Source organism: Manacus candei, unplaced genomic scaffold (genome assembly GCF_025592945.1).
Source record: "Manacus candei isolate 608988 ecotype Guabito, Panama unplaced genomic scaffold, ASM2559294v1 h1tg000035l, whole genome shotgun sequence".
Lineage (NCBI taxonomy): Eukaryota > Metazoa > Chordata > Aves > Passeriformes > Pipridae > Manacus > Manacus candei.
In genome coordinates this window covers 358,530-378,161 of record NW_026138083.1, presented here as the reverse complement: position 1 = coordinate 378,161, position 19,632 = coordinate 358,530, and the positions used below count along the sequence as shown (strand labels likewise).

Below are 19,632 nucleotides of genomic sequence, written 5' to 3'. Positions count from 1 at the left end.
TGCCCTTCCTGGATAATGGTGTCCCTGCACCACTGTGGACCCTGCAGAGGCAGCTGTTCCTTTGTGTGTGCACAACACCCCTGGCTCAGCAGAGCCCACAGATACCTGCATTACTGTTGCAATACTAATCATGACTTTACACGGAAGGACAGAAGAAAGGTTCTGGCCAGCCCAGCTCCTCCAGCCTGGGAGCCCCAGCAGCAGAGGGATGGAGCGGTTGTGCCTGGGCTGTCCCGTGCCCCAGCGCTCTGGCGGGGTCGGGAGCTGTGGTGGGAGCGAGGGAACGATGCCCAGCGAACCTGAGGCCAGGCTGGGTTGTGCCCGCAGCTGGACCCCTGCGGGTGGTGCAAGCCCTGGGCTGTGGGCTGGGGGCAGCGGGTTGGGAGCAGTGAGCAGTGGGCAGTGGGTTGGGAGCAGCGGGCAGTGGGTTGGGAGCAGTGGGCAGTGGGCTGAGGGCAGTGAGCTGGGGGCAGTGCCCCCCAGCCCGGCCGTCCCCGCCCCGTCCCGCCCGTGCAGGGGCGGGCGGTGCGGGGCGGTCGGGGGCGGTGCTGCGGAGCCCGGCGGGGCTCGGCGCGGCGCGGGGAGCGGTCGGAGCGCAGCGGAGCGGCCGCGATGGGCGCCCCGGCGGTGGAGCGGCGGCGGCTGCGGCGGCGAGGGCGAGGGGAGCTGCTGCGGGGGCAGCTGGGCGTGCTGGCCGCCCTGGCCCTGCTGCTGGCCGGCGGCGCGGCCGCGCGCGGCGGTGAGTGCGGGGCCGGCGGTGCGGGGCCGGGAGAGCGGGGCCGGGAGAGCGGGGCCGGCGGTGCGGGGCCGGGAGAGCGGGGCCGGGAGAGCGGGGCCGCGCCGGGGGGCGGCAGCGCGGCCGGGCCGCCGGGGCCGGGGGAGCCGGGCTGCGGAGGGAGGCAGCGGGGGCCGGGGCAGCCGAGGTTCCCCTCGCCGGGGGTCCGCGCCGGGGCCGGCCGGGCCGGGGCGTTGTGCGACGGGGGCGCGGCGGCTCCGCGGGCGGAGGGGAGCGCAAGTTGCCGGAGGTCGGAGCTCGGCGGGGCGGAGCGGGGCCCGCCCGGCGGCCGCGGGCTCGGGGGCGCGGAGGGCTCGGGGCGGTCGGAGCGGGGTCCCGGGGGCGAGGCCGAGGCGGCGGGACCGTGCCCTCGGTCCGGGTGTCCCCTGCCCTCGGTCCGGGTGTCCCCTGCCCTCGGTCCGGGTGTCCCCTGCCCGCCGGGCACCGGCCGCGCGCGGGGCGATCGGGACCGCTCCGCGTTTCGCTTCGCAGCTCTTTTGAGTGTTAAGCAGAATTTAGCCACGGCTTATTTTCCTTTTAGCGAAGGAGAGCGTACCCCTCCGTGACTCGAATTTGCTTTTTAAATAAACAGACGTGTCTAAAGGGTTTCACGGTGTCCAGCATGGTGTGAGGAATGCTCTGATGTTTAGGGAAGAGCACAAACACCAGCTAAGGCTTGAGCGCAGTGTTTCTGGTGGAGTGTAACGATGTTCGGATGGTTTTTTAAGACTCAGGACTTGAATACCCTCAAATTAATCTAATTGTCTTTTTTTTTTTTTGTACATGTCTTCTAAAACTTAAGCTTTTTCTCTCAAACGTGGTGATTCCTTCCGAGGAGTAAGGCCAGGAAAGACATGAGCATCGTTGTAAGTAAGCAGGAGTGTGTGCATGTACTGAATTATGTTTAGGTCTGCCTGTATGGTAGACGTGGATGTGTGACACCAGTGTCCATCCTTCCTTTACCTAAACATCAAGTCTGCTGGTTCGAAGGTGCGTGCCAGACCTGTGCTCTCTTCCCCCTTTCTGTCATGATCCATCTCCAGCAGAGCAGGCTGGCTGCATGCTGCTCGCCTTTGCCACGTGAAAAACTGTAGATGACATGGTAAATTTGAGGCCTGTTTTAGAAGGGGCAGAGTGCACTCCTCTCCCTGAAGGGCGGTGTGGATTCCCCTCCCATGTTTTAGGGTCTCTGCTGATGCAAAGGGAGCTCCGTTGGCTGTAAATGGCAGTGCCACAGGTGCATGTGTCTGTGCTCTGCTTGAGCTGCCCAAACGTTTCCCAGCTGGTGCTGCAAACTTGTGTCAGAGCTCTCGCTGTTTTGCTTCAGTTTGGGAGCCCGTCTCACGTTGTGATCAGTTTGCTTAAAATTAGTCTGAGAGGTGAGAAATGGCACAATAGACCCGGCGCCCTGTGTGCCTGCAGCCATGCAGAGCTGGCAGTGACAAGGAGAAGAATCGTTTTACAGGTGGAAATTTTCCACAGTGCCCACTGCATCCGCTGGCTCTGCAGGGGCCCAAAGTGGCCAGGCTCTCTGGGCAGCCTCACCTACAGCCTGATGCTCTCTGGCATTTGTGGGCGGGAGGTGCAAAGGTGTGCTTCTGTTTATCGATTTCAGTATTTTTCCCCACATAAAAATGGGGGGTTTGAGATCCAGCACAAACTTTGGACTGGACTGCAGCGCTGTGGTGTGGAGTGGCCTCTCCGTCCCTGCACTCCAGGGCGGTGTTCCCTGTGCCGTTTGGGGCACTCGTGGTGTGTGGGGCTGGCACGGCTGGCACGGCTGGCACGGCTCCCTCGTGCCCTTGCTGCCAGGGGGACTCATGGTGTCAGGCCAGGCGTGGGCTTTGCTGGGCTGCAGTGGAGGTGCTGGAGTGGCTGCTGCTCCTGGAGAGCCTTTGCGTGGACCAGCTCAGTAACCCCAGGCTTGAATCACCTTTTAGGATGATACATTGTCGTTTTTAATGCTGCTGGTTTTCTTAGTCAGTCCCCCTCCCCTCAGGCGCTGGCTGGCCGTGGCCTGGATCTGGAGGAGCATGGCTTTTCGGGTCAATGGTGACCTGTGTGTGCAGAGGGGTGTGAGGTGCCAGAGCCTCCTTTGTGAAGTGTGTGTACTGCATCTCCCTGCAGGAAACAGGCTAGAGCCCTTCTGAAGAGGCAGGTAACCACAGTGTTTTAATTGATGAACCATCTGGAGTGAGCAACTCTCGGGGACAGGGCACAAGCTCTGGGTTTCTGTTGTGGTGCCTCCCACTGCTTTTCTGAGGGACTTAATCTCTCCGTGTCTCGTTTGGCTGGGTCTCGAAAAGGAGGCTCTTTGTCTAAGTGGCTTTGAGATCTCCTGATGCTAAATGATGCGTAATAACAAAGTGTTAAAACATTATAATGTTTATATGAGGCTCATTCCAATGATCTCTATATTCCACAAGGCTCAGGTTTTCAGAAATAGATACAGTGCATATTAAGAAGAAATCCAAGTTCCCATAGTTCATCCGGGCAGTGAACATACAGCTGGGATGCCTCTTTCTCTCTTCAGGCAGTGTAACTCTGTGGTTATACTCTCACGTTAAGGGAGTCACACTGGTAACTGAGAGGTGTAACTGAGATCAAACACGGCCCTGCAGACCCCAAGTCCAGCTGCCAACTGCTGGACTGAGTGACCCTGCCATCCTTGCAGAAAGAGCCAAAGGAAGCATGAAGTTCTTTTTTTTTTTTTTTCCTTCTTTGTCCCCCCCCATTCTCTCTTCTAAAGAGAGGGAGGAGTGGAGACTTCATTACATGAGACCATCTCTCAAATAGTAATGATTCAGGTTTTTCAAGAGAGGCTTCTGAGTCAGGCCTTTTACCAGTTTGCTGTCAGACAGCAAAAATAGCAGGGGCATCAGTCAGTAGGTTTTTCTTTTCTTCTTTCTGTATTCCTGTGTTTTTGGCAGGAGGGTAAGGGAAAGCTGGGTCCGATTCTGCAGGCCTTACTCATGGGGATGGGCACATCCAAGCACATGGAGTTGCCTGTGTGATTCAAGCATGGAGGATTTGGGTTGCTTATAAGTCTTGTTTTAACTTGATTGGGAGTGAAGTATTCAGAGGGGTGGAGCAAGGTCTGCATTTTGACTGGCTCTGAGAATTACCCCAAATCCAAAGCTCAGGCTGTTTTCACAGGACTGATAATTGCCTGGTCCTTGTGGCCTGTGGAGGGTTGAGAGCATCTGTGTCATGAGAACACATTCACAGAAAACCTCTGAGCGATCCTGGATGGTGTGGTGGGAGATGGGAGCAAAGATCCTGGCATGTCTGCCTTGCACCCCTGTGCTGGCTGGAGGAGCTCACAGGACTGGAATGAGCCACGTAGGCTGTTTCCTCCTGACCGCTTTGTCACGGGCCCTGCCTCAGAGGGCTTTTCCTTACAGATCTCCTTACTGCCAAAACAACGTTGAAGAACCTTGGTGTGACAGATCCTGGTCCTCTGGCTGGGAGTTAAGTGAAAACTCCCTGATTTCATTTGAATGTTTTAGTTTGTGCAAACCAAGAAACCCAAACCGAACTTTAGAGGTCATGCAATGAAAGCACAAAAGCAGTTGTTTTCCTCACCTCTCCAGCAGAGCGTAATCCAAGCTCCAGTGCGAGTAATCCTAGCCCAGATGTAATGCTGTAATCGTTGGACCCCTGGATGTGGGAATTTACCCTCATAAACTCGGGAGAGGCATCAGGCCAGAGTGTGGTATGTGACCTCTTTGGCAGGGAACTTGTTTGGCCTTGCAGGAAATGACTTGTTCATTTATTTAGTACTTGTTCAAGGTCCTGCACCAACAGCTGAGTGAGACTGAGCTCTTGAGCCGAGCAGCTCGGGGGGTGGCAGGGATGGGGCACACGGCAGTGCTTGGGGGGACGTGGGGGAACCTGCTTAAAGCTGTGCTTGGCCGTCAGCATCTGCTTCGGGCACCCACAGAGCAGGGCTTGTACAACTGGCCGTGGGTCTGGGCCAGCTGCAGGGTCTCCCTGAAGAACTGCCTTAGAAACCTCCAGATCTCCGCTCCTGTTTGGAGTCCACTGGATTAAAACGTTAGGGCAGTGCCGGGCTGCACGCCAGGCTGGCTGATTTCCCAAAGTTGGGTGCCTGAGGTAGACTCTGGCACACCACCTGGAACCACAGGAACCTGGTGCTTGGGACGTGGATGCAGGATGCTCAGGAGCTCTGGCTCCAGCAGGACATGGGAGCAGGGGGATGCTGGCCATCCCAGCTGCTCACAAACACAGTGAACACAAGGCTGTGAGAGGGTGAGGAGCAGAAAGCCCCAACAGCTGTTATTCCATGTGGGTTTGTGCTCCACTCCTGCCTGAGCTGATTGAGCTGTCCGGGTTCAGTCCTGCCCTGTCCGTGGCTTGTGCTCTGGCGTGGCAGTGGCCCTTAGCTGAGCCTTCTCAGCAAGCTAACCCAGCAGGAAGCTAGCCCAGGATAAATACAGGGGGTTTTCTGCCAAATTAGCACACTAAAATGACTCGGTGAAGGGCATTAACAAGCCAGAGAGCCCTTGGGTGGTGGCTGTGGTCAGAACAGCAGAGCTCGTGGTGAGGTGGGCATGGTTTGTTGGTTCTGTCCCAACCCTTTTTCAGTGGTTCCCTCGTGCTGCTAGTCTTTAATGGTCCGTACTTAGAGGAGGCAGGCTGGTCATTTGGCCCATTTTTGGTCAGAGATCCTCAAAAGGCTTGGCTGGACCTCTCATATATTCATGTGGTGGGTACTTGTGTCTGTAGGCTCCTGGGAGGGAGACTGTGGAAAACAAACTGTCCTGGGGTGGGAGAGGGTCATTTAGGAGCTCAGCAGTCAGCCCTGCAGTTTGGAAAACTCCTCTCAGCCCTGGAGCTGACCTGCTTATAGGTATTAGCCTGTCCCAGGGCACTCTTCTCTATTTTGTCTCTGTTCTTCTTTAAATTAATGGCAACTTTATGGTGGCTAGAAAAATAAATGTGGGGTTTTTTTATGGTTTTCGTTCCTTTGGAGTAATTTAAGTTACCCTTTCTAGCTCTCTTGTCCACAAGGAAGTATAAAAAATTTGGTTTTCATAGAGCCTTCCCTAAGATAAAACTTGAAGGAAAGAGCTGGGTTTCATGAAACCTGTCCCCGGAAACCTTGGAGTTCTGTGTTTTGGAATGAAATCCACGTGGGGTTCCTGGAGCACAGAGCCTGAGGGATGCACCTTGTTACACCCTTGCTTGGAAGCCAGTGCAGCAGCTCATGGCAGCCCCTGCGGGCGGGCGCAGTGGTGGAGCTGCTCGGTGCTGGCATGGCCGTGCTCTCCCCCCTGCTTGTCACAGCCCACAGCCAGGAAGTTGAGCTGCACCAGTGCATTTTTTTTTTTTAATAAAAGGGGGGTTTACCCTTTTCCAGCCTTGCCTTCCTTGCCCTTCTCTAGAGCAGTCTTTAGGCTTGGGATTTTAGAAAGCACTGGAGATGTTCGGAGGCTTTGTTCTGCTCCGGGTTTTACCTTGGCTATTACCATGAGTCAAGTCAGACTGATGCCAAGAGCCATTGGTAACCTCATCCTAATTTTTTTCCGCTGCTGTGGCTTTATGGGAAGAAGCAGTTGGGCATGCCCAGGTGTTTGTAGCCCTGCCACTCTAATCATCGTGTCCTGTAGACATGCTCTCAGGAGAAAAGGGTCACACAGTGAGTAAATCTTCCGTGGCTGGTTTGCATTACTCACAGCATCAAAGGGAAATCCTTTGAAAATGAAGTGGTAAATGTGTGTAATTTGCAGCTCATGAATGGGTTCTTGGCTGAGCCTGAAGGGATGCAGGTGTTCTACCTCTCCTCCCTGTGGGATCCTTGCTGGACTGCTGGACTCCTCCAGCCCTGAGCAGCCTGTCCTTGTGTTATTTACTGCCAAGGGCATCCTGACAGGGTGTTTGCAGTTAGCTACTAGAAACCCCTTGGGGGCAGTTCCGTCTCCTGGCGCTGTCTTTTCTTGCATCATCTTCCACAGAAGGTCAGGTCTCCACAGCAGTCAGCGAGACCGAGACCTGATTTTGTCAGCTTGGAAATGATAGTGGTGGAGCTGCCTTGTTAGGGAGGTGGCCTTGGGATGAGCCCACTGTACCTGGGGATTTGCCAGGGTGGTGAGGCCTCCATCGCTTCGGCAGCGGAGCCAAGTACCTTGAAGGAGCATCTGCACATCTGCAAGACAGGAAAGAGGTGCAAGTCAGTGTGTTTGTACTGTAGTGTGGCTGGATCTCAGCAAAATGCTCAGTTTTAAAAATCTCTAGATGCTGGGCTTTTCTTTAGGAGCGGGCTGAGAAGACTCTGGAAGTGATGATATTTCTAAAGAAGGAAAGGGAGCAGGATGGGATGTTATCCAGCAACAAGGGCTGATTGAATAGGAGCCCACAGTATCTGGAGATGACTTCAGGCTGGATTAAAATCAGGAGCTTGATGTGGACTGGAGATGTTTAAGCTGATATTTTTTTTTGAGGTATCCCTGAGACTAGGAGCACTGTACCAAGGGCTCCAGGGAGAAGTCCTGGGTCTTGTTCTTCTGGAAAAAGGGAAGCGCTGAAGAGGAGTCCAGATGTGGTGTCCAGGGAGAGAGCTGTGTGGGACAGTACTTGCTGGGACTTTATTTGCCTTTTATGGACTCTTTTGGCAAACATGGAATGTCATCTGCCTATAAGCCATGCCTGTGGGAAGCAGATGGTCTCCAGGTCCTGATGGGGACCTGGAAATGTCCCACAGGCCCAGGGGAGAGGGGAGTGGGACGGTGTCTCCAGCTGTACCTCCTGCCCTGCGCTGCCCTCTCGCTCAGCTCTGCAGGCTGCCCGTGGCAGGCCGGGGCACGGGCGATGTGCTGGTGGATGTGAGCGTCTGTTGAGAAGGGGACATACCTTTCATAGAGAAAACCCACTGTTACGCACAGAGGGGTGTGAGAAGGGGTCTGGAAGCATGGATTTCGTCAGCCTGACCTCGCTGTGCCTGCGGTCTCGTGTGCGGTGCTTTGGCTCAGAGCCGTGTCTGTGTGCCCACAGGCAGGCAGGCCAGGGACCAGGGCTTAACCTGCGCCATGGGAAGTGCTGGGCCTGAGTTCTCGTGGGCTCGCGTGTGTACGAGGTTAACCAGGTCCTTCGTCACTCAAGCCACTCTTCAGCCTGTGGTCTTGTCAGAGGAAATGAGGCAAGTAAGCATGTCCTTGAACTATAAGGGCTGAGCCTAAAGGGATACTGAGGGACGAGAGAAGTGCCTGGGATTCTCCTGGCACAGGAGTGTCAGACTCACATGGAGCTCAGGTCTGCAGATGGGTTTTTGCACCGGTCCAGAGTGTTTTGACGTGTCCTTATGGATCAGCCCCAGGAAGCTCCTGTGGCCCCACGGTGGCTGAGGGGTTGAAGTGCATAGCCAGGGTGTCCTGCTGCCCTCAGCACAGTGTATCTCGTCTGGTGCAGTGCTGGAAGAGGAGAAAGACTTGTTTTGATATTGCTGAGCGAGCTCCTCTAAGGGGAACGTTGGTATGCCAAGGCTCATCCTCAGCATTTGCTCCAGCAGCAGGCATCACCTATCCAACCAGAACTGCAAGCAGGTTTTGATAGCTCCACTGGGAAAGAGCCTGGTAAAGTCCAGGAAAAGAATCTTTTTGATATGCAAGCCAAAAACGTGCTAACTGAGCTACAAACAACTGAAGGGTCTGCTGTTAAAGTAATCCTCATTCAGAGATAGACTCAACTTTTTTTTTCCCTAAGATGGCCAGAACATCCTGTAACATAAAGCAGGAGGAGAAACGAGCCTTACATGGACATTGCTTTCTCCTCTGAGAAGACCTACCCTGCAGTTCTCAGTGCACCTCTACGTAATAGTTGATTTGTATTTTGTTGAGAGAATGGGACAGAAAGAAACTCTTGTAAATGAATGTTGCATACACTGACACAGTGCAGCAGTTCATTTTAGGGAAAGCAGAGCATAAGCTGTGCCATTTGAGGTTATGCACCATGACGTGTACAAAAAGGCCCATTGCAATGGAGTTCTGTTGTTAAAAAAGAGTAGGTACACGTGATGTGCGACTCCCAGGGTGGTGGCAAGCAGAAAAGAGCTGTTAAATGCCCTGCTTTTGTGGTCAGTGAGTGCCATGCAGTTTGGGAGCTGGTGGGGATTCTGGCTGTGATCCTACTTGACACATGGGTTCCACTCCCTTCCCTGCAGGAGGGTGCCCGGTGCTGTGGTGGGGCTTGGGGCAGAGGATGCTGTAGAGCCCTGTGGAGGACAACAGCCCTGCTGAACTGCACAGCCAGGAGAGGTCTCACTGACGGGGTGGAATGGAGTCCTTTCTGGGATGTAGGCTGCTGGACAGCTGGGTGGACCAGCCCCTGGGTGGACCCAGCGTAGGGCACCGTGGGTCACATCTTTTGACGGGGCACAGGTTTCACATCCTGGGTCTCTGTGGGCAGGGACCATCCTGCTGCAGTACTGAGGGCACTGGCTGGTGCCAGGGTCCTCACAGGCCTTGTGAAAACCAAACTGGGACGAATCCTTGTCCCAAAGAGCTCCTTTCCAACGCAGTGACCTGTCAGATACAGCTTGCTTGTTCACAGCGCGCTCGTTCAGCAGGTTCCGTGGGTGGTGCTCCCAGCGCAGTGCTGCTGGCTGTGGGCTTCTCAGGAAGCAGAGGCATTAGAGGGGAGGGAGGGGGAGAAGAGGCAGTGCTTAAAAACCCCCTCAAGTTAATTTTGCTGCTGACTGCTGACAAAGTAAAATAAATTGAGTTTCGTGTTCTTTGGATTTATTCTTGCACTAAATTGGAGGAGGCAGCAAATCAAGCTTGTTCAGAAGTGGATGAGTTTTCCGAGAAAGTAACTGAGTAATGTAAAAGCCTCTTGAGTTAAGAAATGATCCAAAGGGAGGTTGCAGGAGTGCCTGTCTCCATAGCAGAGGTGCTCCAGGCCCCTGAGCATCTTTGTTGCCTCCTCTGGACTCGCTCCAAGAGGTCCACGTCCTTCTGATGTTGGTAGCCCCAGAGCTGGATGCAGTCTCACCAGAGCACAGCAGTATTTTTAAAGCCCTGACCATAAGGCTATTAAAAAAAAAAAGAAAAAAAAAAAAGCCAAGGCTTTTTGTTTCATTTTAGTGGAAGCCATGTATTTTTCCAGGGGAAGCACGAGTTCTCCTGACCCCATGTGTGTCCCTCGGGTGCGTGGCTCCGAAGCACCCGAGGCGTGGGGCCGTGTGCGGGTGGCAGGGCTGTTTGGGAGAGGGAGGCCGAGCGCCCGAGGACGCTGGGGCTGGCGTCTCAAATTGTTTAAATTGACTGTGGTGGCACGGTGCCAGCTGACACCAGCTGAGAATCTGGACAGAACAACTTGTCCAAGGTCACCTCACGGGCTAATAGCAGAGCAGTGAATTAAACCCGGGTCTTCAGAGTCTCACTACAGGGTAAATAAAGAATTGCTTACCACTTCTTGGGGGGTCTGCCTGTCTTAAAGCCTTATAAAGAAAAGACAGCATCAAACTCTTGATTCTGGTATGATGTAGAGCACTATCCTTTTGTGCCAGGATCTCTGGTTAAAAATAGAAAGGTTTTTTCCCCTCTATAGCATTATTTATTTCCTTTATACACTTTATGATGTTCCAGGCCAGGCTCATTTCTCAGAGGAGAGGGGCAGAAGTGCTGCTGTGCTACTCGGGACTGGTGCCTGTTTGTGCTCAGGTCGCCTTTGTGACTGTCTTTTCCAGCAGGTAGGGAACATTCCCCAGGTGGAAAAAGTAAGAGTGTAGTTAGCAGTTTGGACACAAATTGCATCCAAGTCATCCACTTGTAGGGACAGATTGCCTTTTTAGGGGTCTGCAAAGGAGTCTCTACAAGGTTCAGTCAAGCTTTAGTACAGAAGCCCTTGAAAACCTTCAGCAGGCTCATGTGCTGGTGTCCCCCTGGTAAGGGCCAATCTAAAAGCTGCTGAAGCCAAGAATTGGTTTTGATAGTTTTCTCTATTCATCTGTGGTCATTTATGAAGTACTTCCTCCATGTGTGTAGAGATGCTTTGCTTTTTTTTTTCACCTTCTTTTTTCCCCAAGCCCTTGAAAAGCTTTTTCAGTTGCCATCATGATGGTTTGGGTATGGGAGAGAGAATGAGAGTTAAATTAAAATTCAGGGTCTGCAGCAGAGAGATGCAAGGCTGAGCAGTTGGTTCTTGCTGGAGGGGGTCTCACGGCTGATTTCCTCCCGTGGGACTGGGAGAAGGGACCCAGAGGGTACAAAGCTGAGTGGAAGGAGCAGGACAGTGGCTGTGCACTCCCTGTCCCGTGACATCCCTCTGTCCCCACGTGCACCCTGCCCAGGGGAGCTGGGGCTGGCACCCATGTGCTCAGGTGAGCTTGAGCTCCACAGCCAGATCCATCTGCAGAGATGAGGGACGAGCTCTCAGCTGGAGGGAAGGACCAGGGACAACCTGGGACAGCTCAGTAGTGACACCTGTTGACTGGGAGAATGGCTGTGCCGGTGGCTGAGGTCGGGAGGCCCGCGGGAGGCAGGAGGACCCCGGGTGTTTTGGTGTGTTAAGCCTTGGTTTGGGCCGTCAGTGTGTAAGGGAGGAGCGGAGGTGGTGCGGTTTGTTAGCAGATCCTGTTGTGGGAGGGAACCTGCAGCAGGACATGACTGACTTTTTCCAGGTAGCTGAAGCTGGAACTTTCACCCTGGCTGATTGAAATGTGCCTGGCTCCGGTTTGTGATTCCTGTGGCTGCTGGGCTTTATCCTTCTCTTTCCTGAGTACCAGATTTATTTCTAGATATGTTTACTTACTTCTAATAAATATAAGGCAGAGATGTCCTGAGGCTTCTATATATATTTGTCTGTAATTAAGGTAGGATTAATTGCTTAAAATTGTGTTTAAGGGCCTGTTCTGAGATCAGCAGATAGGAGCATGAGATAAAATGCATAATGAATACATTATGTTATAAATAATGGACGCAGCCTGTGCACAGGCATCCCTGAAAGGTAATAGCTCTTTCAATATTTAATTAAGTGGGTACCATAGGGAAAACACTCTCTGTGACTAAGGTAATTTTCAACCTGGCTTAGCAACACAGATCAGTCTGAGCGAGGGCAGAGACCTGGGTGCAGTGTGGGGACCCTTGGTAGGCACCGTTCATGGTCACCCAAGGACAGGTTTGGTGCCTGGAGAGCTGGTGGGAAGGGTTAGTGTTGGGGGTTGATAGGAGATGCAGATAGCACCTGGAAGATTTCTTGGTACTTCTGCTTTGCTCGTTTGCTGATCTAGGAGCACAGGAAGCCTCGTGCTTCTGTTGGCTTTGTAGAAGCAGGCTTTCCACAAGGACACCTGATGGATGCTTTCTCCTCTCTTGGAGCCCTTTTGCCTGTGGCTGACTTATGGCCGCTCCAGAGCAGATCCGTTTGCAGGCCAGTGGTAGGGAACAGGGTTGGGTGAAGGACCACAAGCACCATGGAACATCTGAAGCATCTTGCTGGGGCTCTTGCTCTCCGGTGTTAATGTCAGCCCCGGGCACTGGGAACGAAAGAGCTTCCTGCGTCCCTGCCTGGCTATCAGTGGCTTTCCCTGAATGTCACATCACGTTAGGGCTGCTCCCAGGGAGCAGATCCAGGCTTGGTACTGAACAGTGGGGTTAAACATCAGAGCTGGTGTCTCGTCTGGGGCCGAGACCTCGTCTCCGTGCTCAGGGTGCGCGTTTGCAGCGCTGTGGAAGCAGTGAATAACAACGATTAAACAAATACCAGTTACAGATTTACGTACTGTTGTTGCAGGGGAACACAAGGAGAAAAGAGTTGTAAGGCAAAGAGACAGGAGAAATAGTCTTTTTAACTTGAAAAACATGTTTATACTGAAATTGGACACAAAAGCTCCTTTTTCCCTCGTGCTTGTTTATTTTTTTGCAAGTTCCATTTTTTTCTTTATCTTTTGTGGAGAAAAGCATGAAAACCCCTCTCTTTTGTGACAGCTTCCCTATAATCAGAGATACCAGACTGGGAGCCAGGGCTTATGACAGTCTTTTTTCCTTTTCTTTCTTTCTTTCCTGGAAGGGGTGGCTTATTTTCAGTGCTCAGAGCACCCAGCAGGCCTGTTCCAGCTGCAGTCCCTGGGAGCTCTGTGTTTGCTGTGCACGAGGGTGTCACATTTCATACGTTTTAGAATTTAACTGGGAAAAACTCATGGTTTCTCTTTTTTTTTTGTGGAGGGGAAGGGGGAAGAACTGCTATGTTTCTTTTCCCAGCACGCCTTTATGATACTCTCGGACTAAATTTAATTCTGCAGAATTATATTTAGCTGAAAGTGTAAAAGAGGACAAACCAAACCAAAATAAAAGACTTTATTTCCAGGTTGATTAAAACATTTCATCTGACCCAAAACCGTCTTTTCTCCTACTCTGTCAGCCCAAAATTAGGAGAGAAATATATAAATGTGGGGGAAGGACCAGTGACTGTTCAGCTCCTGAGCACAACCCCCCCCAGTCAAACCCCAGGTATTTGCCCTTGTCACGTGGGTTTGGAATAGAACTTGTTTTTCACTGCTTTTTAAAAGGTAAATGTCTTCTCCCGAGAATTACACTGTTTCTGTAACATGCTACCCAAGCCCTCCAAGAAACAAGGGTCTGTCTGGTAACAGTGAGGCTCTCAAGTACTGCTTTTTCAGCCTTGTAGGGTCATGATTTCCAGGTTTGAGCAGCCACAGGATCTTGGAACTGTATAAAAAGTAGCACTGTTACTGATGGAAAATCAGTTTTAGGTTATTTTTAATTCATTGCTGCTAATTGTTTTCTTTGCTGTCTACCATGAAGAAGGAAAATTGTGATGCTTGAGTTTGCTCGGGCAGGCTGAGATGAGCCGGGTGACTTGTGGCACAGCCACCTGTGCACACTGTTCCTGCTGTGAACCCGGCCTTCTCTGGGAAGGGAGGGTCTGGGGAAATGCAGGAAAAGGAAGGAGCAGGGAGTCTGGATGTGCTTGGGGATTGCTGGCATCCCTCACAGGGAGCAGAGAGAGGTGCTTGGGAAGGAGGTTGGTCAGGGAGAGGAGCTGCCCCGAAGACATGTTGGGGAGGGGGATTTGCTGCCCATCTTCCTTTTCTGCCTCTGAAAATGTCTTTTCTATTTATTAGGCAGGGGTGGTGGGAGGGGGAAGTGCTGGCATCTAGAGCAGAGTGATGTGAAGGATGCTGCTCTAGCTACCCCTGCAATTCTCCTCTGTGACAGCCACAGAAGCAGGAGAAGACAAAAGCAGAGTTTGCTGGCTGAGATTAGCAAACCACTTCATGTTTGGAATGTCACAGGGCAGAAGGAATGGGCAGCATCTCTCAGGGAAGGTGTGCTGTGCCAGGGCGCCGTGGAAATCACGCTGGGCAGTCCTGGCTGCCAAGCAGCAGAGATCATATCAACGGCGTCCAGACCTTCCACTTGTGCCAGGTGAAACGTTAATGAGTTGGGAGTGCCAGCGGAGAGTGAGATACCCCTGAGAAACCAGAGCAGAGAATCAGGCTAAAGATACTCAGTGCTGTTGTACAGATCAGTGGGAAACTGTCACCTTGAGAATCACCTGTGGTTTGAGCAGAGTCACAGAGGTACGTCCGCAGAAAAACTAGGGAAGTTAATAAAGAACTGAAAAGATTACCATGAGAAAAACCCTGTTTAGTTTAGAGTGGGGCTGAGTCACAGGGGGCATGTTAGGGAGATGTAAAAAGTGGTGGGTTTTTTACAAGGTGCCGTACTGTTCCTTTTGCACTTAGGCGTAGATCAAGTAGAAGGGAATGGTCAATTAAATGGACAACCTGATATGAATAATAAAGAAAACATAAGTTGCTGCACAAACTGGTAATGAACAATCAAGTGCTTTATGGACTTCACCTGGAGCTTGATGAGCCGTGAGTACATTTCTACCAAGCGCTGCCTGACCTTGAAGTTTTCTTTGCCTGCAGGGTGGGAGCAGAGGCAGACCCCAGCAGAATGCATGTGGCAACTTCACTTTCAGATGGTAGGTAGCTTTTCAGAGTTAAAATAAGCCCAAAGTCACATTTTAGCTGTTGCTGTGAGAGCTGTTGGACCTTCAGAGCATGCCCTGCCCTCCTGGCTGCAGCTGGGCTGTGAGCAGCACTCAGCTGGGGCTTGTTAGGCTGGGAGGGGCAAAGACTTCCTGGGGCCCTTGGTGGGCTCAGTGTGCTTTAGGAGGGAGCTGGTGAGCTCCTTTCTGGAGGTGTGTGGGAGCCACGTGAGGCTCTGTGAGGAGGACCTGCTGCCAAGGCGGTAAGTGCACAGGAGCGTGGAGGTTGTGTTGTTCTTGAGTGGGTATCTGCCTTCTGCCTCCTCTGAGGGTGTCCATGAGGGATGGGGGCTACAGAGGCAGCATTTGTGATATGTGTGGTGTGTTTGAGGCTGGGACAGGGCTCTGGGCTCAGGCAGTCAGGCGCTCTGATGCCTCTGAAGGGGTCTTCAAACTGGCAGTTCAAACAGAGAGTTGGTTTAGACAGAGACTGACTGTGTGGGCACTGGTAGGGTAACAGGAGGACTTGTGGTTCACTCCTTCAGGTCTGTTATCCTCCTCTAGGACCAGGCTGGGTCTCTAAGTGAGGCTACAGTTACTTCTGTGACAGACTGAGAAGTGTTTGGGATGTAACTGTGCCTGGGGTTTTGTGGGGGCTGCAGGTGTTTTTTTTTTTCTGCTGGTGGTCACATAGTAAATACCTGGGTGGGAGGGTATGTGGTGAGGGGTCTTTGGTGCAGGGACCCTGCCCTGTTTGGTGAGTGCCTCAGCTTGGCCTCTGTGCCCCACTCGTGTTGTACAGGCATTGGCAGATGTTAACGTGGGCAGTGTGCTTTCCCTGCCCTTCTGCGCCTTTCCCTTTGGGTTGGCACGTGTGGAAATACAGCTTTGAAATCAGATGGAAGGAGCAGGCTGCTTGTCAAAGCCAGGTGTAGGATTTCTGGGTGGTTTTTGTTGTTGTTGTTGTTGTTTTTCCCCCTGAGGATACTCTATTTGTGGTGTTTGCTGCTGCTGCTGCTGATTTTGAAATGAAAGCATCTCCCAAATCAGTCTATGAAGAAAGATAATCTATCTATGGTTGTTGCTTAATGCTTGTGCAGTCCCGAGCTCAGATGATGTGGTGATGGTCTGCAGCTGGTCTGATGGTGGTAGGAGAAACTCCTGTGTGCAGGGGCTGGCTGGTCCGGGGCCAGTGGCCAAAGGGACAGAGACGTGGGAGGGCAGCTGTGGAGCAATGCTGCAGTTAATTTAGCTGAGTCTTGCTCTTCTAAGAGGATTCACCTGTTCTGTCTTAAGGCCACCACACCACTGCTGCCCCCCTCTGCATTAGCCTAACGTGGAAGCTTGTGCTTGCTTGTTCCAGCTTTTTTCTTTCTCTGAAATACCTCCCTGTTGTTTTAACTGTAGAAAATTTCAGGGAGAGGGAGATAATTCAGCTGGTTGTGAAACTAGCCCTCCAAAATCCAAAGCTGCCACCATGAAAACAATAGATAAAAGGGACAGACGAGAGAGGAGGAAGGGCAAGCATATTTCGGAAAAGCTGTGCTGTTTTTGGCTCCAGCCAGCAGTTTGCATAGAAAGTAGTTTATTGTGAGTGAGAGCTGAGGATACCTGCCAGCTCTGTGGAGCCCTGTGCAGCAGTGCAGTATGCCAGGGACAGAGCTGTCCCCTTGACTGGGCCAGCCCCCAGCCTGTTGCTTTTGCTGCTCCATGAGCACCTTCCCTCTTGGCTGCCTTTCTGCCCCTCAGCATTGTCGGGCTGAGCCCTGCCCTGTGGTCAGTGAGTCTCTGTGCCTCTCCCAGCAGTGGGTTTGGGTGCTCTGGTCTCCCTTGGCTGGCTCGGGTGTGCTGCCCAGCTGTGCCAAGGCCCCCTGTGCTGTCTGTCCTGTGGGAGGGCAGGGGCACCCCCAGCTCCACGCCAGCCTGCTTTGTCCCCAGTGTGTCCCCCTGGGGGCAAACCTGATGTCTGCTTTGTCCCCAGTGTGTCCCCCTGGGGGCAAACCTGATGTCTGCTCCAAGGTCCTGATGCTCTTCTGGCTTGTTGGGGTTCCCGTGCCTTGATGCTGAAAATAAACGCGCTTGTGAGATGGGAGTGCAGTTGGGGCACGTGGGGATGTTGTATAGTGCTGTAGTGTTCTTCGTGCTGGGAAGCACACCCGGGATGTGTTTGGCTGTGTTTCTGCAGTGCTGAAAGTTGTAAACTCCAGCTAGAGCCATCTGGAGTAGCGTAAGGAGCTCCTGAGTTCCCACATGGAGATCTGGGTCACGCACAGAGCGTTTTCAGGAGTTCTGAGCAATCCGATCGGTTCTTCTTTCCACTCGATTTCATTTTCTTGATCGTAAGTGGAACAGATCAGCAATGTTGCTGGAGAGGCTGTTCTCACCAGACTGCCACCCCAGCTTGGCAGGGACGGGAGTTCCCAGCAAACACAGGCTCGTGTGCTCCCCGTCTCATGTAGAGAGATGCAGCCCCTGGAAACGCACCGTCCGCATTGTCTTATTGCTGTTACGAAATGCAGAGCAGGCACAAATACAGGGAAAAGTGACTCATGTTCTACTTGTCCATGGGAACATCTCTGTGAGGAAGCGCAAGTGAAGCTCTCCAGAACCCGGGTTCCGAGTGTGTAATGTAAAACTGGTGCTGGGTAATTGGAGTTGTGGAAAATACCTTGTGGCAACGTTCAGTGCTTAAAAAAAAATAATTCATTCACTTTGAAATAGGCTGTGGTGCAGCACTTTGGAAAAATTCTTTATTGTAGCAAAGTTTTAGAGGCTGTCACAGTATTTCAGTGCAAAGCTAGAACATTAAGTAGGAGAAGTGTTCAATCTGGCCTGCCCAAAATGGCAGTGTAGCTAATGCGGGGTGTTTAGCAGTCTTTACCTCTGCTGAGGAAATGAAAAAGTCTTTGTTGTGTTTCCCGTTAAAAGTCATCCAATCCTGAATAACTGCACTTGAGAAAGAAAGCTGTTGGCTTTCTTTTTGTAACTTTTCCTTGGGAAGAAGAGTTTGGCTGTGGCTGTGGTGGTGGCCTGGGTTCCTGACAGCCCCGCTGTGGGATGCTACGGCCAAGGTGGTGTCCCTGGTACTCGTGCCTTGTGCCAGCACCTGAAGCAGGGGGAGATGCTGCCAGGCCAAATCCATGGTGCCTCATGTCCAGTGGGACAGGTGAGGTCCCTGCTGTATAGGCAGCCACGTGTGAGGGGTTAAACTGCAGAGAGTCAACTCCTCTTTGACTGAATCTGCCAAATTCCACACCAGTCCAGCTTTCTGAGTTGTTTTCTGGACGGGTGGGTGAGAGCACAGCTGGTGCCACAGGGCAGCCCTCGAGCTGCCTCCACCACACCACGGGGACTCTTGTTATGTGTCATGAAGTGTCCTTGTTAGCAAGGTTAAAATCTTGATGTGTCCCTGTCTTCACAGGGAAATCCTTGGAAGGCCAAACCTTTGAAAAAGCATCTCCTTTCATCTCTAACTTCTATTTTCTACCGCTCTGTTGAGCGAAATGTGTTTTAGAGCGGAGATACCTTAGGCAGGATTTTGGGGGCAGTGAGCTGCACGTCCTGCCGAGGGACAGCTGGCTCTGCTCAAACCTGGAGGTACCAGAGGAGAGCTTTTGCTGGTGTAGGTCAGAGCTGTCCCATCGAGCTCGGCTGTGCACCAGTTCCGCTGCTCTTTATGCTGATTTTTGTCGATGCTGGATGTAGCCTTTATAAACACTTCTATTGCCAAATTAAGCTTTTCCCCTTCCAAAGTCACCTTAAGTGACTTTCTTCTTCTTTACCCCTTGCTCGGAAGAGTTTGCCATCCGAGACAAAATGGAGGGAGCAGGAGAGGTTCTGCCAGAGCCCCGGGGCCGTCGCAGTCCTTGTGTTCTCCCCTGTGCCGTTTCTCTGTGCAGTGACACTCCGTGAAGCATCAGCTGCTTGGAGAAGAGTTCCCCTGCTTTGAAAGCAGCTTGTATGTGGAACTGAAACTGCTTTGCTGAGATGACCAGAGTGTTTGTTGTTATGGGAGGTGCCTGGTGCTGCACTGTGGCTTGTGCTCCTTCTGGGAAACGCAGTCCACTTCCATCAGCTTGATCTTACTGGTGCTTACAGACTAAACTGACAGCAAACTCCGTTCTCTGACATTAGTAGAGCATAGTAAGGACAAAGTGCTTGGAGCTTCAAATCGTGACATGTAGTTGACCAAGTTCAGTGGTTTTTTTGCTTAGAAAACAGGGGTGCTTCAGGCTGTGCATGCAGCTGTGGCTCTTCCACCAAACGTGCACCCAGATGACTCCTGTGTGTCGTGGGAGTGCTGGTCCCAGGCACTGCTGGTGGCCTGGGATGCGTATTTCCAGGTAGCCCCTTCCCAAGTGTTGCCTCCTCACTGGTAGTGTGACATGGAGCTGCCTGAGCAGACCGTGATCTGGGCAGGAGAGACAAGTCTCAGGTTGGCCACCTCTCTCCTCGGGATGTGCCAGGAAACCTAACAAAAGGGTTGGGACCCACAGAGAACCTTTTCCTTTGTCCTTAATCACCCTCTGAGACATTGCCCCGAGATTTGAATCTCAGGTTTTGCTTTCAGTCTGTCTGCAAAGTGCTGGACAAAACCAGGAGTAGTTCAGAAGTCCTTGTGAGAAAGTCCGTGTTCTGCTTGGTGGGAAGGAGATGGGTGAGTGGGTGGAAATCCCACTCAAATGCTGTTTGTTATTAGGGGGGCTCAAGGTCTCTGTTGCTGATTTGGTGCCTGTGCCTGCTCAAAGTGGATGCCTCCTGGCTTAAAAAGAAAAAAAAAAAGAAGTATTTTTCTTCCTCCCTTGAATCTGAACTGGCATAGGATGCATGGAACTGACACATGAGCGTGTGTGTCCAAGGCTGACCAACTTTGTGCCAAG

The 19,632-nt window shown here is 52.3% G+C and overlaps 1 protein-coding gene across 2 annotated transcripts in view; it reads left to right on the top strand.

Annotated features, from left to right (window-relative positions):
• Positions 1-386: 386 nt before the first annotated feature.
• The window catches only part of LOC127473372 (sodium/potassium/calcium exchanger 3-like), a 186,596-nt gene continuing 167,350 nt past the window's right edge, over positions 387-19,632 (top strand). Inside the window, exon 1 of one of the 2 annotated variants that reach the window (XM_051792905.1) lies at positions 387-739. In XM_051792905.1, coding sequence (XP_051648865.1) covers positions 613-739 — 127 coding nt within the window. In that variant the 5' untranslated portion in view covers positions 387-612. The remainder of the gene's footprint in view (positions 740-19,632) is intronic. The other variant, XM_051792900.1, reaches the window with a different exon arrangement.